The sequence below is a fragment of the Elgaria multicarinata genome, chromosome 2 (assembly GCF_023053635.1).
Source record: "Elgaria multicarinata webbii isolate HBS135686 ecotype San Diego chromosome 2, rElgMul1.1.pri, whole genome shotgun sequence".
Taxonomy (NCBI): domain Eukaryota; kingdom Metazoa; phylum Chordata; class Lepidosauria; order Squamata; family Anguidae; genus Elgaria; species Elgaria multicarinata.
In genome coordinates, this window is record NC_086172.1 from 32,034,391 (window position 1) to 32,053,444 (window position 19,054).

General features: G+C 40.4%; 2 protein-coding genes across 2 annotated transcripts in view; both read left to right on the forward strand.

Annotated features, from left to right (window-relative positions):
• Positions 1-19,054, forward strand: part of STAT1 (signal transducer and activator of transcription 1) — a 365,052-nt gene that overhangs the window by 287,271 nt on the left and 58,727 nt on the right. The gene's annotated exons all lie outside the window — the stretch shown is intronic.
• The window catches only part of STAT4 (signal transducer and activator of transcription 4), a 45,350-nt gene that overhangs the window by 24,345 nt on the left and 1,951 nt on the right, over positions 1-19,054 (forward strand). The window contains exons 13-21 of the mRNA XM_063116246.1: positions 2,041-2,085; positions 5,373-5,456; positions 7,734-7,832; positions 10,025-10,160; positions 11,082-11,131; positions 13,966-14,060; positions 15,068-15,204; positions 15,952-16,143; positions 18,029-18,095. Of these exons, the coding sequence (XP_062972316.1) occupies positions 2,041-2,085; positions 5,373-5,456; positions 7,734-7,832; positions 10,025-10,160; positions 11,082-11,131; positions 13,966-14,060; positions 15,068-15,204; positions 15,952-16,143; positions 18,029-18,095 (905 nt within the window). The remainder of the gene's footprint in view (positions 1-2,040; positions 2,086-5,372; positions 5,457-7,733; positions 7,833-10,024; positions 10,161-11,081; positions 11,132-13,965; positions 14,061-15,067; positions 15,205-15,951; positions 16,144-18,028; positions 18,096-19,054) is intronic.

The window sequence follows — 19,054 nt, forward strand, 5'->3', positions numbered from 1 at the left end:
CTGAAATTCCCTTTTCAATGTAACTGTTAAAGATACAGGAGCCCTGTCCTCCTTTTCATATGGTCACCCTAGCTAAACTACACTTCACCTAAAGGTAGGGTGTCCATATGAAAAGGAGGACAGGGCCCCTGTATCTTTAACAGTTGCATGGAAAATGGAATTTCAGCAGGTGTCATTTGTATGCATATTGCACCTGGTGAAATTTCCTCTTCATCACAACAGTTAAAGCTGCAGGAGCTGTACTGCAGCTATACTGTGACCAGATTTAAAAGAGGGCAGGGCACCTGCAGCTTTAACTGTTGTGATGAAGAGGAAATTTCACCAGGTTCCCCATATATACAAATAACACCTTCTGAAATTCCCTTTTCAATACAACTGTTAAAGATACAGGAGCCCTGTCCCCTTTTTTATATGGTCACCCTACTTAAAGGCCTTTTTTGCATCTAACATCCGGGTTGGTTAAAGATGCAAATGGCATCACCTGCAGGGGGTGGAATGTGTGTGTGTGTGTGTGTGATTAATTAAGGAATTATAGCAGGCATGAAGAGGGAAATTGACCCTTTCCTCTCATGCTATAGCCCTGAGGAAAATCTCTTTTCTGAACTGCATTCGCTTTGGAGGGAAATCCCCACCCCATCCCCTTTGATATCAATGGGGGATTCCCATACATGGCAAATACCAGATTCAAAAGAGGGATTTTCCTTAGGACCACAGCAGAGAAGGAAAGGGTCAAATAGCCTCTTCAACGCACAGTAGTCTGTTAGCACTCAGGGCCCACTGAGCATCATTGAGATCCAGTGATCTCTTTCTGGGATTCCCCTCCCTTCCCCAAGGTTTTTCTAAAGATTTTTCCATACTTCTGTAAGCCTTTGGGCTCCTTCCCTTATGCCTCCCTCTTGTGCATGGTTGGTGCTGTTTTAGCTAAGAGCTGGCATTTGGAGAACTGGAATCACTATCAAGTGATATGATAATAGTATAAAAATAAATAGGAAAAGAACAAATACAATCTTCTTAAGGGAAATACCCCCCTAGCAAAACCAAACTCAAACATTTATTAAGCCAAAGCTTTGATAAAAGCATACTTGGGATGTAATCCAGCTTGCCTGGGGCATGAAGCATCCCAAGTATGCTACTCGACTTATTCCTTTTTTCCTAGGAATAGCCTGTGCATTGCATACCTGGTAGAAAACCAGCTCCTATAGATGCTTGGTGGGGAGATGCAAAAAGCCCTGCCTCGGAATGAATGGCCTGGTCCTAGTGCTGCAGGCTTGGTGTCAGAAGAGCAAGGTGGGGGCAGTACTGGCTTCTGTGAGGAGCTCCACACCCCCACGCTATGCATATGGGTCATGTCCCAGGTCTCTATGGAACACTTCATTTTATGCACTAAAGGCACAGCCCTGTATTGTAAAGCTCACCTTGGAATGGTCCACCATGGGATCTCCCCATGCTGATTTTTTAAAACAAAAAATAAAACCAATGAACAAGACAAAACACAGAGAACAGGGAGTTGCTGAAGTTTGCTCTGAGTGCCAGACTAGGCCACTAAATGGGTGATTTGACAATTAAAGAAAATACTGGTACTTTGGAAAGGTTTTTGTGTCCACCAGAGGGCCTATATCTTGCTACTCGGATCATTGCAGTTGAACGTAAAGTAGTATCACTAAGGGCTCATCGACACCAAGCAGGATATTCCATTATGAAAGCGGTATAAAAGTGGTATATAAAAGGCAGGAGCCACACTACTGCTTTATAGCCGTATTGAAGTGCACTGACAACTGTTGGGGCCCATTGACACATACTACTGTATATACTGCTTTCATACCACTTTAATAGAGCTATATCCTGCTTGGTGTAGATGTGTCACTGGCCCCAACAGTTGTCAGTGCTCTTCAATACCGCTATAAAGCAGTAGTGTGGCTCCTGCCTTTTATATACCGCTTTCATAGTGCAATATCCTGCTTGGTGTAGATGAGCCCTAAGTAAGTATTTCTGTGAATAATTTCCCCCCTAAAAGTTGGTTTTAATGTTTAATTGTTTTAGCAACCAAAAGAAATGAAAGTGTGTGCTGGGAACAAAGGAAATGAGGTAAGAAGAAAGAATTGTTTGGATTGTGTTTGTAACATGACATAGCTGACTTCTATTATGTTGTTTGAAATGAATGCATCTCTGCTTAGAAGTTAACTGCAAGTAAGTTTATAACCGCTTTATTCTATCCCAACACCTAATACACCAGTAAGTAAATGCACAAGTTGAATGAACTGGTGGCAGGCAGATCTGTTGACGCAACTCTAGGCTGTGATAGGAAACGAGAATTTAATATAAAGTTTATTATCCAAACAGAAATGTGTTCTCCTTAAAGGTAAGCCCCTAATGGGGGGCAAAAGTTTGAAGGGGAAAACTGGAATGTTGGGGGTAATCTGTTTTTAAGTAGGCAAAGTAGAACAGGGATTTTATCAGTAGACTTTTACACAATTACATTTGTTCATTCTGGACATTTAGTAGAAATTGGCTTTGGGGCTCCCTCTTCTGGATAAATTATTTTCTGTCACTTGAGACCTACCAAATGAACATATGCAATAATATCTGCAACATGCAGACCTCTGTTGGAAACTAATACATAATATGCCCTGATAATTAAATAGCTTTGCCAGATGGCAATTGGTGGGTCAAGACACTGAACTTCTATCCACTCCCAAAGTGGTCTGAGGTTAAGACAAGAAATTTCAACAGATGAAACCTTTCTCATCCCCGTAAGACCAATTGACCCTGCCATTTACATCTCCTGCACGATTGTTAAAGGTCTTGGAACTTTGTCTTTTGTATCTGCATAGCATCCTATTGCTAAATCTCCATGTGGAGCTAGATTCCTGTTTCTCCAGTGACCTCGTTTACAGAATCACTGCCACTTAAACAAGCCACGGTGGCTTGTTTACACTGTGGCATGTGCCAGGTGCCACTTGTCTAATTACCTGATAGGGCACAGCTTGATGTGTCATCCAAATTCAGGTGGCATGGCTTGTTGGAGGGGAAACAAACTTCAAATAAACCATGGGATGTTGCTGGGTTATTTGAGGATTGTTTCACCCACTAACGAACCATGTCACCCAGGGTCAGATGACACAATAAGCAGTTTAAACAAGTCCACCATGGCACACTGCATGGTTAAAAAAAGGGGAGAAGCAAATTCTCAGGATGCTGAACTTTTTATTTGTAGGCTGAAGAGCCCGACACGTTTCGACCTATATCTTTTCAAGGCCTTCTAAGGCCTTGAAAAGGTATAGGCCAAAACGTGTCGGGCTCTTCAACCAACAAATAAAAAGTTCAGCATTCTGAGAATTTGCTTCTCCCTTTTTTCACCTGGTTTGGGTGCTTTTCTCCCCTTGTTTTTGACACTGCATGGTTAACCAGCCATCTTGCAGAAAGTGTCCTGCATTCAGACAACATGCAAACTCACAGTTCAACAATACCCACAGATCAACAACAACCCACATTGTACCACTGAGGCCCTTTCTACACCTAAGGATTATCCCAGCCAAATGGAGGAATCGTCCCTGTCTGCTCCTGGGATCCCCTGTGTCATTTGGATGCACAGGGATGACCCCGGGGGAAAGGGCAGCCTGAGTGTGTTAGCATGCTCTGTGAACAGCCACATTGTGTCAGCAAGATTAAATTGCAAGTAATGAAGCAAGAGGCCACAAAGGACACTAAATGATTTCAGCCAAAAACAGAACACTGGTTTGGGATCTAAATGAAGTTAGAACTTAAACAGTTTGGGATCCCTTGTTTTGGGATCTAAATGAAACTACAAGTTAAACAGCTTGGAATCCCTGGTTTGGGATCTAAATGAAGCTACATCTTAAACAGTTACCATAATTTCTTACCAAATAGGATTTTCTTTTATGTTTTACATAGTCTGGTACTTAATCTCAGCCAAATTTGGGGGTTTGAGTTGTCAGTGTGAGAACACACCACTAGATGGTCAGCTTGTCTTATGTATTCTTCTAGAGCGCTTCAAATAATTGGGCCTATGGAGGTATTCGGAATACTTCCCTAAAATTTCAACTGGAATTCACAAGCAGAAATTAAAGATATCTGCTAATATCAAAGGCAACCTTCATGATCAAAGAATACCAGAAGTAGTTTTGCTGTTTTGCTTGAGAAAGCAACAGAACAATATTTTTAATTTAAATTATATTTTTTGAAAGGCACTCATAATCTGAAGTAAGCATAAGGGGATTGGAATCAATAAATCTTTTTTTTTTATTACATACCTAGCCTTGTTTCTTAATTTGACAGAAATGTAAACTTCTAATACTGTATCTTAAGAACCATTAGAGTGGTCATTTAGCCCCCTCATGTGCAGTGTCATGTATGTGTTTAGTCAGAGGTTTAATAAAGCAGGATTAATTTTAAAATACATGGGGCTAAAGCCAACATGATGCGACTGAATTTCTCCCTGCACAGTTGGAATTTAATTTCTTCTCCTCCCCCTTCTCAGTCCCTGGCAAGCCCTCCAACTCTGCTGCATAGAGAGACCACAAATCTAGAGCAGATTTGGACTGTATGTGGGCAGAGCTGGGGGCTGAAGCATGAAGGGGAAATTTGAGCTGCCAGGCAAAAAGGCACACTTGGATATAACACATGGTTGCCTTTTATTTATAATCAACATGAGATCCTCCGGACCATCCCTGCCAGACACTCACTCTTCTTTTGGAGAGACACCGGGCATAGCTAGATGGGGTGATATCCTAGGGATCTCCCTGGGATCGCCCCTGTTCATCCACATGACGCACACAGGATCCTGGGAGCAGGGAGGGATGATCCCTCCCTTTCCCCGGAATCTTGCCCTACACTTCTAGCCCACTTTTTTCGCGGTCTCAGGATGATCCCGAGACCGCGGAATGTGTGGGCAGATGTCGTGGTTTGTCCTGGCTCCTCATGAGGTAGGGGGAGCGGGTTTTTTTTAAAACAACAACAACAACACACACCTTACAGTTTTGCTCATGAGCGCACGTGCACTCTGTCTCCCTTACAAAACCAAACAAAATGGCGGGTGCAGCGTCCTTTTCCTTCCTGGACATTGCTCACCGCTTGTAGACGAGGGCGACGATCTCGCGGTTATAAAATCGCAAGATCACCGCCCTCCGACCCCCTCGTCTAGCTGAGGCCATCATTTGCTGTAAAAACAAAAGTTTACGATCATCACTTACCTGCTAACCTAGGTTGAATGAACAGCCCAATGAAGCTCCTTTAATCTCCTCGGGATGTGTTCATTGTAATTTCATATTGATGTTGATACGTTATTTCTTATTGTTGTAAGTGTAAAATGAAAATGTAATAAAATATATTTTACTATTTTTCTCTCTCATTAGGGCCCTCAAATGGTAACTGAAGAGCTACATTCTATCACCTTTGAAACACAGGTCTGCTTATATGGGCTGACTGTAGACTTGGAAGTAAGTGCTCTCAATATTTTTTGAGTGGACCAAGTGAAAGGAAGAATACTTTCAGCGGAAACCATGTTTACTATTCACTATCATATTGCTAGAAATTATTTTATCAATATATAAAATATAAAGTGAGTATTGCATATCACAATGTATCATAACAAAATATTATTCCATTATTAAATAATTGGAAGCCAATTATACATATATATCGATATCAAATTTATATTCCTAAAATGCAATACATTTAAGTACACTTTGAGTAAACTTTTCCTGTATGCAGTTTCCCATCTCACAGTTTGGCTATGTGCCAAACTTTTGTTTATCCTGTCCTTGTTAATAAGGACTAGATTCCCAGAAATTCTGCAGAACAGCTGTTATTCCCCTGCTTTTCAAATACTTTCGTTTACAACTTCACATTCATTTTTACTTAACTGTGTATTCCTTAACTGTGTATTCTTTATCTTGGGCTGGATCCAGACTTAATCATACTTGGAACAGAGTAGACTAAATGAAATAAATGGAACATAAAGGGTTAGTCACAGCTAACTTACGTTTATACTTACGTCAGGTAGAAAAGTATCCCTGCATGCCCCTTCTTCCCCAATTAGAGCTGATTTACAGTAGGGGACTTTGGAGATACCTGGTCATTGCCATGAACAGAATGCTAGACTAGATGAGATCCTTTGGCCTAATCCAGCAAGGCTCCTTATTGTGCAATGATGATATTAAACATCCGTATTGGCTCCATGTTTTTATTTATTTATTTAATTTTTATACCACCCAATAGGCAAAGCTTTCTGGGCAGTTCACACAAATTAAAAACCATTTAAAATATAAAACAAACAGTATAAAAACATGATACAATATAAAAACACAGCCAGGATAAAAATCAGCAGCAGTGCCGAAATACAATTTTAAAATACAAATTTAAAACAGCAAAGTTAAAATTAAATTTATAAACTGTTAAAATGCTGAGAGAATAAAAAGGTCTTCACCTGGCATTTGAAAGAATATAGTGTAGGTGCCAAGTAAACCTCCTTAGGGAGCTCTTTCCACGGCCGGGGTGCCACAGCAGAGAAGGCCCTCCTCCTGGTAGCCACCTGCCTCACTTCCTTCGGCAGGGGCTCACAGCTAAAAACAAGTTAAACCATCTTAGTGGATGCAGAAGAGAAGCATTTGTAATTAAAGTGAACATTTTGACCAATGTATAAAGCAATTGACGGGGGGAACCACGCCCACTATAAGCTTCCGGGTATGAGCTGTGACTAAAGTCTACAGCTAATGCCTCTTTGGAATTTCAACATGTACAGTATAAGTAATTAAAATGAATTTTAAAATGGCTGCTACAGGCTGTCATTTTTTTCACCTTTGAAAAATCACCCTTGAGCTTAAAGTATGATATTTGAGTGCACAAGTGAATGTCATTAATGTAAGACAGAAGATGGGGGGGAAAAAATTTTTTTGCATCAAGTATACATTCTAGGCAGTATAGCTATTATAGCCAAATTGCTGACATATATTACTGAATTACTGAATATCCTTCAGTTTGGAGCTAGTATACCAGGGCTTCTGGCATAGCCAACCTGGCTCCTAGATGACTCTCGTCTGTGATAGTAGTATGCACAGAACTTTTGCGTCTCGTTATTCTATAACACCTCTTTTAAAATTTGGCACAGAACTCAGTTGTTGCTGCTGTGCTGCTGCTATTGTTAAAGACATGCTTCTAGGAATTCCTGTTAAGAGTGCCCGTCTGAAAACTTGCAAGCCGTGTTTGTAAAGCTTGCCGGGGCCATTAAGTGTTTTGTGGCCTGCATAAAGACGCGTCCCTTCAGTCATGTTCTCCTACCCAAGGAAGATCCCTTACAATTTCCAATTTAAGTTGTACGTCACTTTTTCATCCCAAAAGTAAAATGAAATTCTGCAAAACCTCAAATGTCTAGCTGAAAACTAAGTATGCTCATTGTGCATCTTCCTCACAAGCCTACTTGCATACATTGACTTACACATATGAATGCAGAATTTGCTTGTGTGGTGGGTTAGCACAGGCTACAAATAGCCCTGTATGTCAAGCCCAGCAGAGAAAACTGAGCTCCAAAAATATTGGTTAGCTGTGAAAATCTGTGAGAGTCATCCACAGCTTTTTGATGACAGCATTTTCTGATATTACAGCAACAGCAGTACGTCTACTGCACTCACTTTAAAACTTCAGTTCACTCCTCATGCAAGTACCTCTGGCTCTGTACCGTATCAACACTAACACCATCTATGTATCTTTTCCATCAGACGAGTTCTTTACCAGTCGTGATGATTTCTAATGTCAGCCAACTGCCTAATGCTTGGGCTTCTATTATCTGGTACAACTTGTCAACAAATGAACCACAGGTAGGTTTTGAATAGCAAACTGCATTTCTTTTTCTCTAACTGGGTATGAAAGCAAACAGGGACTATATCCTGTGATGCATCTTTTGATGTGACGCCATTCATATTGGGTGTGATCAAGACTTTCCATGAGAAGAATTCCTCCCATGAGACGCTTCACTGGAGGAAGGGGAGGAGGTAATTTTGCTGGTTCCTTGCACGCCAATTTATCCTGGTTGTGCTTTTTATATTGTATTTTGTATTTGTATTTTTAACTTGTTGGTTGTTTTATGATGATTTTAATTTTTGTGAACCGCCCAGAGAGCTTCGGCTATTGGGCGGTATAAAAATGTAATAAATAAATAAATAAATAAATAAATAAATTCATTTGGAGGGCACCAGGCTGTGGAAGGGTGATCCAAGTAAATCCATTTACTTGGAAGGAAAGTTCCATTGGCTAAGAATGAACGAATCTGTAAATGTTGATTTCTCCTTTTTCTAGTCTTAAGTTCATTTTGTCCCATTACCACATTTTTTTTAAAGTTAGCACAAAAAATTGTATGCATTTTAGTGCACATTTCCCCAAATACATGCATTTTGATTGCAGTTTTCTTTAATATAATGCATTTTTGTATATTATTTTTGCTAATGCACACATTTTTTGCATACTTTTGCCTAATTTACACACTTTTATGCATTATTTATTTATTTATTTATCATATTTATACCCCTCTCCTCAGCCAAAAAAGGCTCTCGGAGCGGCTTACCCTTAGCAAAAAAGACAGTCCCTGCCCTCAGGCTTACAATCTAATAAAGACATGACACACAAGGAACAGGAGTCCAGGAGGGAGTGGGGGGGGGGAATTATGCTTTAATTGGAGAGCTGGATCACAACATTTGAAGAAGGATGAATACTAAAGGATAAGTGCATTTTGGTTCGTGTATCAGTTTGGGAAGTATGAATTTAGGTAACTTTGTATTAAAATGCAACCCAAATAAACGTCTCCTCCATCCCTACCATAGACTGGAATGTAGTTCGCTTAAGATTTGAGAGGGGTTGCGCGTATTACAAAATTGACAGCCATACAAATACATCTATGCATTCTGTGTCCTGCCACATTCTCCATAATGTGTGAAAATGCTACATTTCTCTAAATATAATTGTCGTAATTGTCCCTTGTGTTTTCTGGCTTGCATATGTGCATATTGGTCAAAAAAAGATATGTATTATGGATACATGTAGCGTATATACTCCAAATCTTTATTATGCAAACAAAATAGGTTTTAGCCAACATCATCAACAGCAACAATAGACACCTCAAGGTACAATATAAAACAGAGTATTATAGTAGTTCGGTCACAATAATGTATATTAATTACAGTTCCATTAATTAATCAGGATATAAATTATAGCGGCCCATATCCTAAACCAGGTCATTGTCCTCTATCGCAGTTCTAAGCTGAGCTGCTTTAACTGAAAACCTAGCTATGTTTGATAGAATGGACTTTGATGAATTTGTAAGTAGGTAAATAATTTTATCCATATCATTAAGATTGGCTGCTTGTACTGTCTCTTTAGATAATTATCTCTAGGGCTTTTATAGAGTTTACAGTGTAGTATCTAATGTATCATGTCCTCCACCTCCTGACTTCCGCAGATGCAGATGTATAGTACAGCTAATGTAAGATCCTAGCCTTAGTTCACCATTTCTCAAAAGCTCAGGTTAGTAAACCAAAATTAAAAATAATGCAGTCATTGCAAAATGAAATACGAATCTAAAACCATTGTAGAGCTGCAACCCTAAACAATTTCCTAACAAGTAAGCCCCCAGAACACAATGGGACTAATTTCCAAGTAAATATGTGTAAGATTGTGCTGTGAGGACACAATCCCTGCTGCTAAAAGCCAGATGACTGTAGCTGTCTCGTGTACATCATAAAACTTCTCTAGCTTTCTTGTGTAGACCGGTGTGTTCTTACTGGTATTTGAATGATGCACAGATATTATATGATCTTTACAGTCTACCTTTATTCTTATAGATTGTATTATACTGGCAATTTGGTTTTCTTAATAGGCTTAGAACTTCCATAGAATTTTTTTTTAAAAAAATGATTATTTATTGCATTTCTAACTCCACCCTTGTGCCCCTAGAATTATTTAAGAAAACAATCAGAGTAGCTAACAAAATGTTGAATTAATCTTTATTTGGCTGCAGAACTTGGTTTTCTTTAATAATCCAGCACCTGTTGCCTTGAGTCAGCTCTTAGAAGTACTGAGCTGGCAATTTTCGTCATATGTTGGCCGTGGACTCAATTCTGATCAACTTGGTATGCTGGCTGAAAAACTTACAGGTAGGACCTATGGCAATATAAACCCCTTTTCAGCATTCACATTTAGTGTTCATGTCTGTGAGTCAAATTATGCCTGGTTGCAAGCCAAATATACTTTGCTCCTAATTATTTCTATCAGCCTAATAAAGCAGACTTGTGTAAAATACTAGTTATTTCAATTTCCCTGTCACTTTTTGTAGCAAGAATATTTCTTTATTTAGAGTACTTATATACTACCCCTCATAATGCATTTCACTGGGTGGTTCACAATAAACAATATAGACAATAATAAAAAAAGCAAAATACAAGAAGTACCAAAAATACTTAAAACAAAAGAGTGAGATATGGAAGTCCTAGACGGTAGTAGTTTGAGACAGCATTTTGGCTAGCCTTCCTCAACCTGTTGTCTTCCAGTTGTTTTGAACAACTCCCAGGATTCCACACCAGTGGTATGCTGTGTGGGATTGATGGGAGTTGAGCATTGCCACCACTTTCCCACTAAACCCTCTGGTTTTGCTGCTGTGGGGTAGCAGTGGGTAATCCCATGGCTGGAGGCAGCGTGGGCTTTCCAGCAGCCATTTGGCTCACCAGGCTTTCCCTCTGCCTGGCTTACGGCAACCAATCAGGGGTCACCATCTGTCCCGGAACACCCCTGCCTCGATGCCAGAGCGAACTCAGATGGCACAAGGGCCATGGTGACCTCACTTCAATGGTAAAAGTGCCTGACTTTTAAATACGCAGCTTCATGAGAAATCCCCGCAGTGGCTGCGTTGTATAACTGACACAGCACCAATTCACAGCGACTTAGAAAATGTATAGACAGCTCCCAGATTGGGGGAAGGCTGTCTTAGACTGTGTTTAACTTGAGAAATTGTGCTTGTCTTTTCAAATAATGTGGCCTTGCTGTATTTAAAACAAGAAATTTTTCCTCTTAAATTTTAGGACAAATTACTTATAGTGATCATCAACTTTCTTGGTCAAAGTTCTGTAAGGTAAGTTGTTATTCATATTTTGAAATGTTGCATTCCACATTGTTTGCCCACTGGTCTAATTCTGCTGCATCATAAGGTATTTCCATGCATACAACCAGTCTATTCTCCAAGCAGATTTAGGCCTTAGCTAAACCTAAGGATTATCCCAGGTAAATGGAGGGGTCGTCACTGCCTGCTCCCAGTATTCCCTCTGTGTCATTTGGATGTACAGGGATGTACGTGGCTAGACCAGGCCTATATTCCGGGATCCTCCCGGGATTATCCTAAACAATTATTTCAGCCAAATAACCAGCTTTTGGTTAAAAAAACTCCCTTCACACAACACAATAACCCACAGTGGGTTAAATAACCAACCATCAACCATTTAAACCAGCGTTGGTTATCATGTTGTCTGTACACCGTGGGTTATTGTGTTGTGTGAAGGGAGTTTTTTAACCAACGGTTGGTTATTTGACTGAAATAACCAATGCAAATAACCAACACTGTGCGGATTTGGCTAGTTGAACCACCATTGGTTATTGTGTCATGTGGAGGGCAGCGTTGGTTATTTCTTCAGCCACCATTGGTTATTTCGTCAGCCACAGAGTCGCAAGGCAAGACTGGTCAAAGTGGCAGCTGCCGCTGTAGTCCAGCAATGGCTGATGGGATACTAGCAGGAGAACTGAGGTGGGGAGTGAGGGTGGTGGATGAGTGAGTCAACTCAGTGTGGACTAATAGTTAACTCAACGCTGCTCCTAATCCACACCATGGTTGATTATTATCATGTTGTGTGGGGAGTACCCCTTCGATAAACAACTGTCGAGTTTATTCTTACCCCACCGTTGACTATCATGTTGTCCGAACACCTTGGACTGATGCTTCCACATGTAACTTTGAAGTGGCAAAACTACGGTATCCTTCCTGCAAATAAAATGGGTGGTGAGGCAACCTTGCTTTACTGGCTGATGAGTAGCTATGTATATATATATATATATATCAATCTCCACCGAATGTGCTAGTAATACAAGGGAATGTATTTCAGGGATATTTTTAATTTTTTTTAAAAAAAATAAGCTGGAACTATATGTGGGGAAACACACATGCTAACAAAATGGTATGGTGACACGTGGGAAGCATTTTTGTGTGGTTCATCGCTAATTTAGTGCTGCTGCTGCTGCCACCAGTACTAGGTAAACCCTGAGGTCGATCCACCGACAGACCAGGGAGCCCACCCAGGTAGTACTTCACTAAGGGCCCCTTCAAACCTGGAGCCAGCTTTGGATTTATATAATGTAATAAAAGCGGACATTCAAAGTCAAGTCTCTTTCCCCCCAATATTTATAGATCAGAAATAAAGTGAATTAAATGTAAAAGAATTATAAGATTATAAGTAACAGAGTTTGCTAATTGATTTAAAAAGTCATAAAATATTTTAGGGTGACCATATGAAAAGGAGGACAGGGCTCCTGTATCTTTAACAGTTGTATTGAAAAGGGGATTTCAGCAGGTGTCATTTGTATGTATGCATGCAGCACCTGGTAAAATTTCCTCTTCATCACCACAGTTAAAGCTGCAGGTGCCCTTCCCTCTTTTAAATCTGGTCACTCTAGTATAGCTCCTGCAGCTTTAACTGGTGTGATGAAGAGGGAATTTTACCAGGCTCTCCATATATACAAATGACACCTGCTGAAATTCCCTTTTCTATGCAACTGTTAAAGATACAGGAGCCCTGTCCTCCTTTTCATATGGTCTCCCTAAAATATTTCCACCAAGGACTTATGCAGTCATTAACAAAGACGTTACTGGAAAATGCTAAGTTTGAAAGAAAATAGAAAATTGATCTCTGTTCCTTTATCAGAAAAGGACTGGAGTTTTATATCTAGAACAATTTCTATGGAGACACTAAGACGCAGTCCCATGGTCCCTGGAACACTCTCAAGGGAGCGTAGGATTTTTTGATTCCCCCTTCTAAAGTCATAGACACTGCTATGTCTTCAGGAGGAAGAATTAAAGATCCGATTCCCTCTCCACCCCCTTGCAGCTGCTGTGGAAAGAACTGTGGTGCCTACTTTCTCAGATTGCCAAGGCAGCCTCAGATGACCTCATAGAGGTCAAAAGGAGGTCATTCCAGTGGGCAGGGAAATGAGGAGAGGCTGGGATACGCAAAGTCATGTGGTGACTCAGAGGCCCATCTAATGAACAAAGGAGGTCAGAAGTGAAAATCACCTTTGTTGCTCCTCCTGCCCTGCTGCTAGCAGTCCAGCAGGGCATAGGATACTTGGAAGCCTCCGAGATCAGAGGTTCCTTCCAACGGGTGGCCACCTGATAGGGTTGCATCCTAAATATTGCAATCAAGGGGAAAAGGTATAAGGCTGTTTAACATTGGTAGTCCACTCCAAGAAGGGTTTTAAAACGTAAGGATTGAATTACAGTAAATATTGAAGATACCAAGCAGTTAAAGCTGATTCATGCAAATCTGGTAGAGGTATCACAGTGACTACTTTAGTTCTAACTTTAAAAGCACTTATTATAAATGATACCAGAAGTTGTGTAAGGGAGAAGATGGCTAATATGAACAATGCAACAAAAAAGTTCATCATAAAAACAGAGAAGTAGGGTAAATAGCTATTTGTAGATTGGCTTCAGAAGGGTTGATACGTTATGCTGGTATGCAAAGTTGCTGCAATCTCACTCACATGGATATGGAGTGCTGTTAAGAAATAGTATCATAGGTGACCTTCTGGAAGATGAAGAGGCTATTTTGTTTCAAATTAAGACTAAACAAACAAAAAATATTAGCACTTTACTTAACATATTAGTGAATTTCTGTGTATATTTCTGTGTTTTATTAACAGGAACACTTGCCTGGTAAATCATTTACATTTTGGATTTGGCTTGAAGCAATCCTGGATCTAATTAAAAAACACATTCTTCCTCTTTGGATTGATGGGTGAGCAGCATTTGGTAATGGTACATAAATTAGCTGTGGAAAATATTTGTCCTTTTATGTTTATTGTATAATTACAGACACTGGGCATAGCTGAGCTGAACATAAGCACCTGTAAATATATTGATTCCAATGGAATAATTAAGCAAGTGCAGCAGGAGCAAGGGGAAGTAGTATGTGGAAAACTCTGGGTCTTAACAAAGTTGCTAAAGTACAGTTAGTTTTTGCCACTGCTGTGTTATCTTACATCTGCCTACTTTTGAATTGCAAGAGGCTTTATCCTGGGTATTTTGCCACACCAGTGCAGCACCATGATTTCACAGGTGTAACGGCACTCAATTCCAATGAGTTTTTGCCTTGAGCGCAGTGAACTAGAGGACAAGGATTGGCCAGAGGAACTCCTGACGAGGCACGTGTATACTTAAATCTGGCATTTCCTTTCCTGTGTTTTTGCAGATGTATTATGGGGTTTGTGAGCAACGTTAAGTGTTTTGCTTATCCAAGTAGGTGAGAATTGGGCACAAACCACATATGATGTGGGAGATCCATGATTTCCTGACTTCTTAAAATGGGATCAGGGAGCTCTGAATTCAATTAGCAAAGCAGGGTCAGGGAAGGGATTTAAATCCCTCCCCCCTCACAAACACACATACAGTTTCCCCAAAACTCCTATCAACCCTGTTTGGGTGGGAGGGGGACGAGGAGGAATGACTACTATACTGGTATTTTCTCCTTCCTCTTATAGCTGTTTGGTGGTGACAGGGCAATTTAAACCAGAGAAACATGGGGGTGGGGAAAAACGCCACTTCCCTAATCAAATTTGGAGCCTACTCCTACTCCTGCATTGAAGAAAAATGGTTGGGGTGTTCCCACATAATGTGTGGCTTGACCCTTAGATTGGCAATTTTCTGGAACTGCGGCACAACGTTTTGCCAAAGTGAATTTTGTGGGGATTTCCGATAGGCCTGTGTGTACATAAAGCTGCCATTTCTTTTCCTGTTTGTTTGCAGATGTATTATGGGTTTTGTGAGCAAAGGGAAGGAGCGGGGTTTGCTCAAGGACAAGATGCCTGGAACATTTTTATTGAGATTTAGCGAAAGCAACTTAGGAGGGATAACTTTTACCTGGGTATCCCAGTCAGAAAATGGTAAGAGCTACATTTTGGAGCATAGAACACTTCACTCCACCCCCACCCACCCACCCCAAATGCTCCCAAGTTCTTGAAGCACAATGGAAATTAGGTGCAATAACTGAATGTCTGCAGTGTAGTGGCTTTACTACACCTTGCATTTTATATGTCGAATTGCTGACACCAAGCTGCTTTCTGAGCGTGCAGGCTTCACGCTATTGTTGATTGTAGTTATTGTTTATATAGTGCCATCAGTGCACATGGTGTTTTACAGAGTAACGCAAATGAAGGTCGAGCCCTAGCCCTGTGTTAATTTTGACAATGGGCGAAACAGCAAAGGAAGAGAAGCGAAACGCAAACAACGATGAGAGAAGAAGAATGGGAAAAGATTACTGTGCATCAAAATTGAGTCCATGCTCAGAATGTATGCACATGTCACTTTGGGTCCAAAACCATGTATTAATTTTATTGCAAGTCCCAGAGCAGTCTGAGCTATGAATGTAAGATAAAATCAGTGCCATTGTACCTACTGTATACCTCCTTCTTTGGGCCCTATGCAACAATTGTCCCCTATATAGTAAATTATTTTTGGTCCTTAGCAGGGCAGGGAGCGGGGGACGACGACGACGGGGGAATCTGTTGCTTGTTTCAGTTCTCAGTAGGGCAGCATTTATACATTTGGCATTTTAATTTGTGATTTGAATTCACATTTTTAGAATGACAAACTGTGTTTTCTCCTTATTTACAACTATGTTGTCTTCACAGGGGAAGTGGATTTCCATTCTGTTGAACCATATAATAAGGGTCGTTTAACTGCACTGCCATTTGCTGACATTTTACGAGATTACAAAGTTATTATGGCAGATAACGTTCCTGAAAACCCACTGAAGTATCTCTATCCAGATATCCCCAAAGACAAAGCCTTTGGAAAGCACTACAGTTCTCAGCCAAGTGAAGGTTGGATATTGTTTTGAATACCTTCTCTTCATAAGATTTCCACACACACACAGACACACAATTTTACATTTAAAATGTTGAAAAGGTGAACTACAAATGTGGATGCTTCCTTTATATTTTTTCTTTATAAAACTCTTTTGTAACCCATCCATCAATCAGGTAACCCCATAAGCTAATTTAAATAAAATGGTTTTCACTGGACAATGAAATACCATGAGAGGGGGGTCAGGTGGATCTCTTGGGGTAAGTCGTTCCAAAGTCTGGGTGCCAAAATGGAGAAGGTCCACCATCCAAATTACTGATGGTGGCAAATCCCAGATAATCTTCTCTCTGGATGAACTAAGTAGATGGACAGACTCATGAGGGAGGAGACAGTCCTTTAGGTACCTTAGTCCTAATCCATTTAGGACTTTAAGGGTGTTATTGTACCACATTTGAATTATGTTTTAAAACAATAAGGCAGATAAAGGTATAAGAATAAAATATTTACAACATAGCCCTCTACATGTCTACAAGGAAGTCCCATTGATTTCAGTGGGGATTGCTTCCAGGGAAGTGGGTATGAGATTTCACCCTCAGTTAACAAACCTTTTATAATAGTATGTGTAGAAGACATAAGGGTAAAACAAAAAGGCCAAACTGCACACATGCAAGTATATATAACAATCCTGAAATTTGTTTTATAGTGAAAAGTAACCTCAGGAGGTAGCAATTTTGAGCATAAAGGCAGCAGAGAAAAGGTGTTTTACCTTCCCCTTATCGGGGGGAGAGAAGTAACTAGGGAACATTTTTGAGTAGTAAAATGCCCCGAGAAGAAACCATCCTCTTGCAACTCTACTCAATAAAAATAATAAAATAAAATCACAGCCTCACAAGGCTGTTTTTTTTTCCATTTAGAAAGGAGTTGGAATTTTGAGGCATGTATTGCATATTATGTGTAGTTTGCCTCCCACGTTATTTTTCAACTTTTGGACAACAGTTACTGATATGGCTCATAAGTGGGGAAATGTTGAGAAATCTCTGCTTATTGAATGCTTGCAGAGGGTATGAAAAACCCCTTTGAATTATTAAATAAACAGTATGTAAAGTCAATGAATTAATAACTCTGGAGTAAAATGATTGTTGAATATTGGAATGCTTAATATAGGGAGAAGAATATTTCAAGTCTTTTAACACATAATGTTTATACAGTGTGTTAAGAACACTTAAGGTGCAATCCCATACTTAGACTGGAAAAGTCCTACATTTCCCAGGAATCTCCAACCAGCATGGCTGGCCTGGCATGCAGGAAGTTGTAGGACTCTTTTCTGTCTAAATGTGCATAGGATTGTGCCTTTAAATTATTATTAAGGTGGTTAATTTAATATAACTTTACTTGGTTGTTCTATTGATTGAATTGGTCCACTTTGACCCAGTGATCTTGTTCCAGGTGTAATAGTCGTGGGGGCATTGTGGAAACAAAGCACAACTGTTTTGTGTTCAGTCCTGGTACACAGAGAATAAAGAAACACAGGAATGTAGGAAGCCACTTTTTATAAGGTCAGACTCTATAAGGCCAGACTATCTGCCCACCTAGACTTATTATTGTCTGTTATGACTGGGTGTGGCTCTCCAGGGTCTCCGATAGAGTCTTTTCACATTGCCTGCTCCTTAATCTTTTTAGCTGGGAATGTCAGGGATTGAACCGGGGACCTTCTAACGCATATGCTTATCTGCCACTGAGCTAGAGCTCCTACCCCATTTCCAGTCCTCAGTGAAGAATGAATTCATTGGGCTGCACCACTGAAAGTGCAAAATAAAGTGGCATCCCACTCGATACACAAAACCTCACTCCTAGTTCTAGATACAGATTTAACATACCCATTGTCTTATTTTTAATATTTAGTGTCAAGACCGACAGAAGGAGGAGCCAAAGGTTATGTCCCCTCTGTATTTATTCCAGTCTCCAAAATGTGAGTAATGGTGCTAACAGTTTCAACTAATGTTTACCCAACTTCTTAGTGTGGGAGGTCTGACAAACCAGTGACATTGGAATGCTGTTCTTTAACAGAGGTGAAATTCCTTTGGCTGCTTTGTCTCAGTACTCATTCCTAACGTATAGAATGCTCCCCCAACTTAGAGCTCCATCACATGTGGGAAAACACGCTCCCTACTGTCCCTTCTCCGCTCCGGTTTCGTTGCTCAGTTACTTCCTGTTTCAAAACAGGAAGTAAACAACGAGCACAAGGCCCATTCAATCGGGCGCTGTAATCACGCTGCTTCTCCTGCACACAGCAGTTGAGAGCAGCAACTTCCGGTTTTAAAAATATTTCGGACTTTCTGCGGTTTTTCTTGTGGTGCAAGGAAAGCCAGAAGGGGAGGAAGGCAGACGATGTCATGTGAGGGACCTGCGAAAAATCAGTGAGTGCCTAGTAACGAGTGTGCAATAAATGCTCGTCGGATGGAGCCCTTACTAACAAGCCCAAACCCTCTCTTTTAAAATCAATACTTTAGAATTGTTTACAGAGTGTGCTTTTTATCTAGACAGGTGTAGAAACTTCCACACATTCTCATGAGACTTATATCCGTTTTAAGGGTCGTTGGGAAATGGAGCTTCTATGGCCAAGAAGGCAATTCTCGTGCCAAGAGATCCACGCTTAGGCTAGATTAAAATGGATAAAGACATTTTGGCACGTTTATTGAGGTGTACTTGGATTCAGCGCACAAGCCAATTTTGAGGGAATTCGTTGAGCAAAGCATTTGTTCAGCATTACACCAATTTGGGGGTATTTCAGACTTCACCGGGAATTGTGCTTTGATGGGAAAATTAACTGCGTTCTTGGCAAAGCTAGGCTGCAGGCCTAAAAGTAAGGCCACAGGTACATGTGAACTGCTTGTGTTGAACGGGGGAGTAAGTTGGAATGATAGAGCA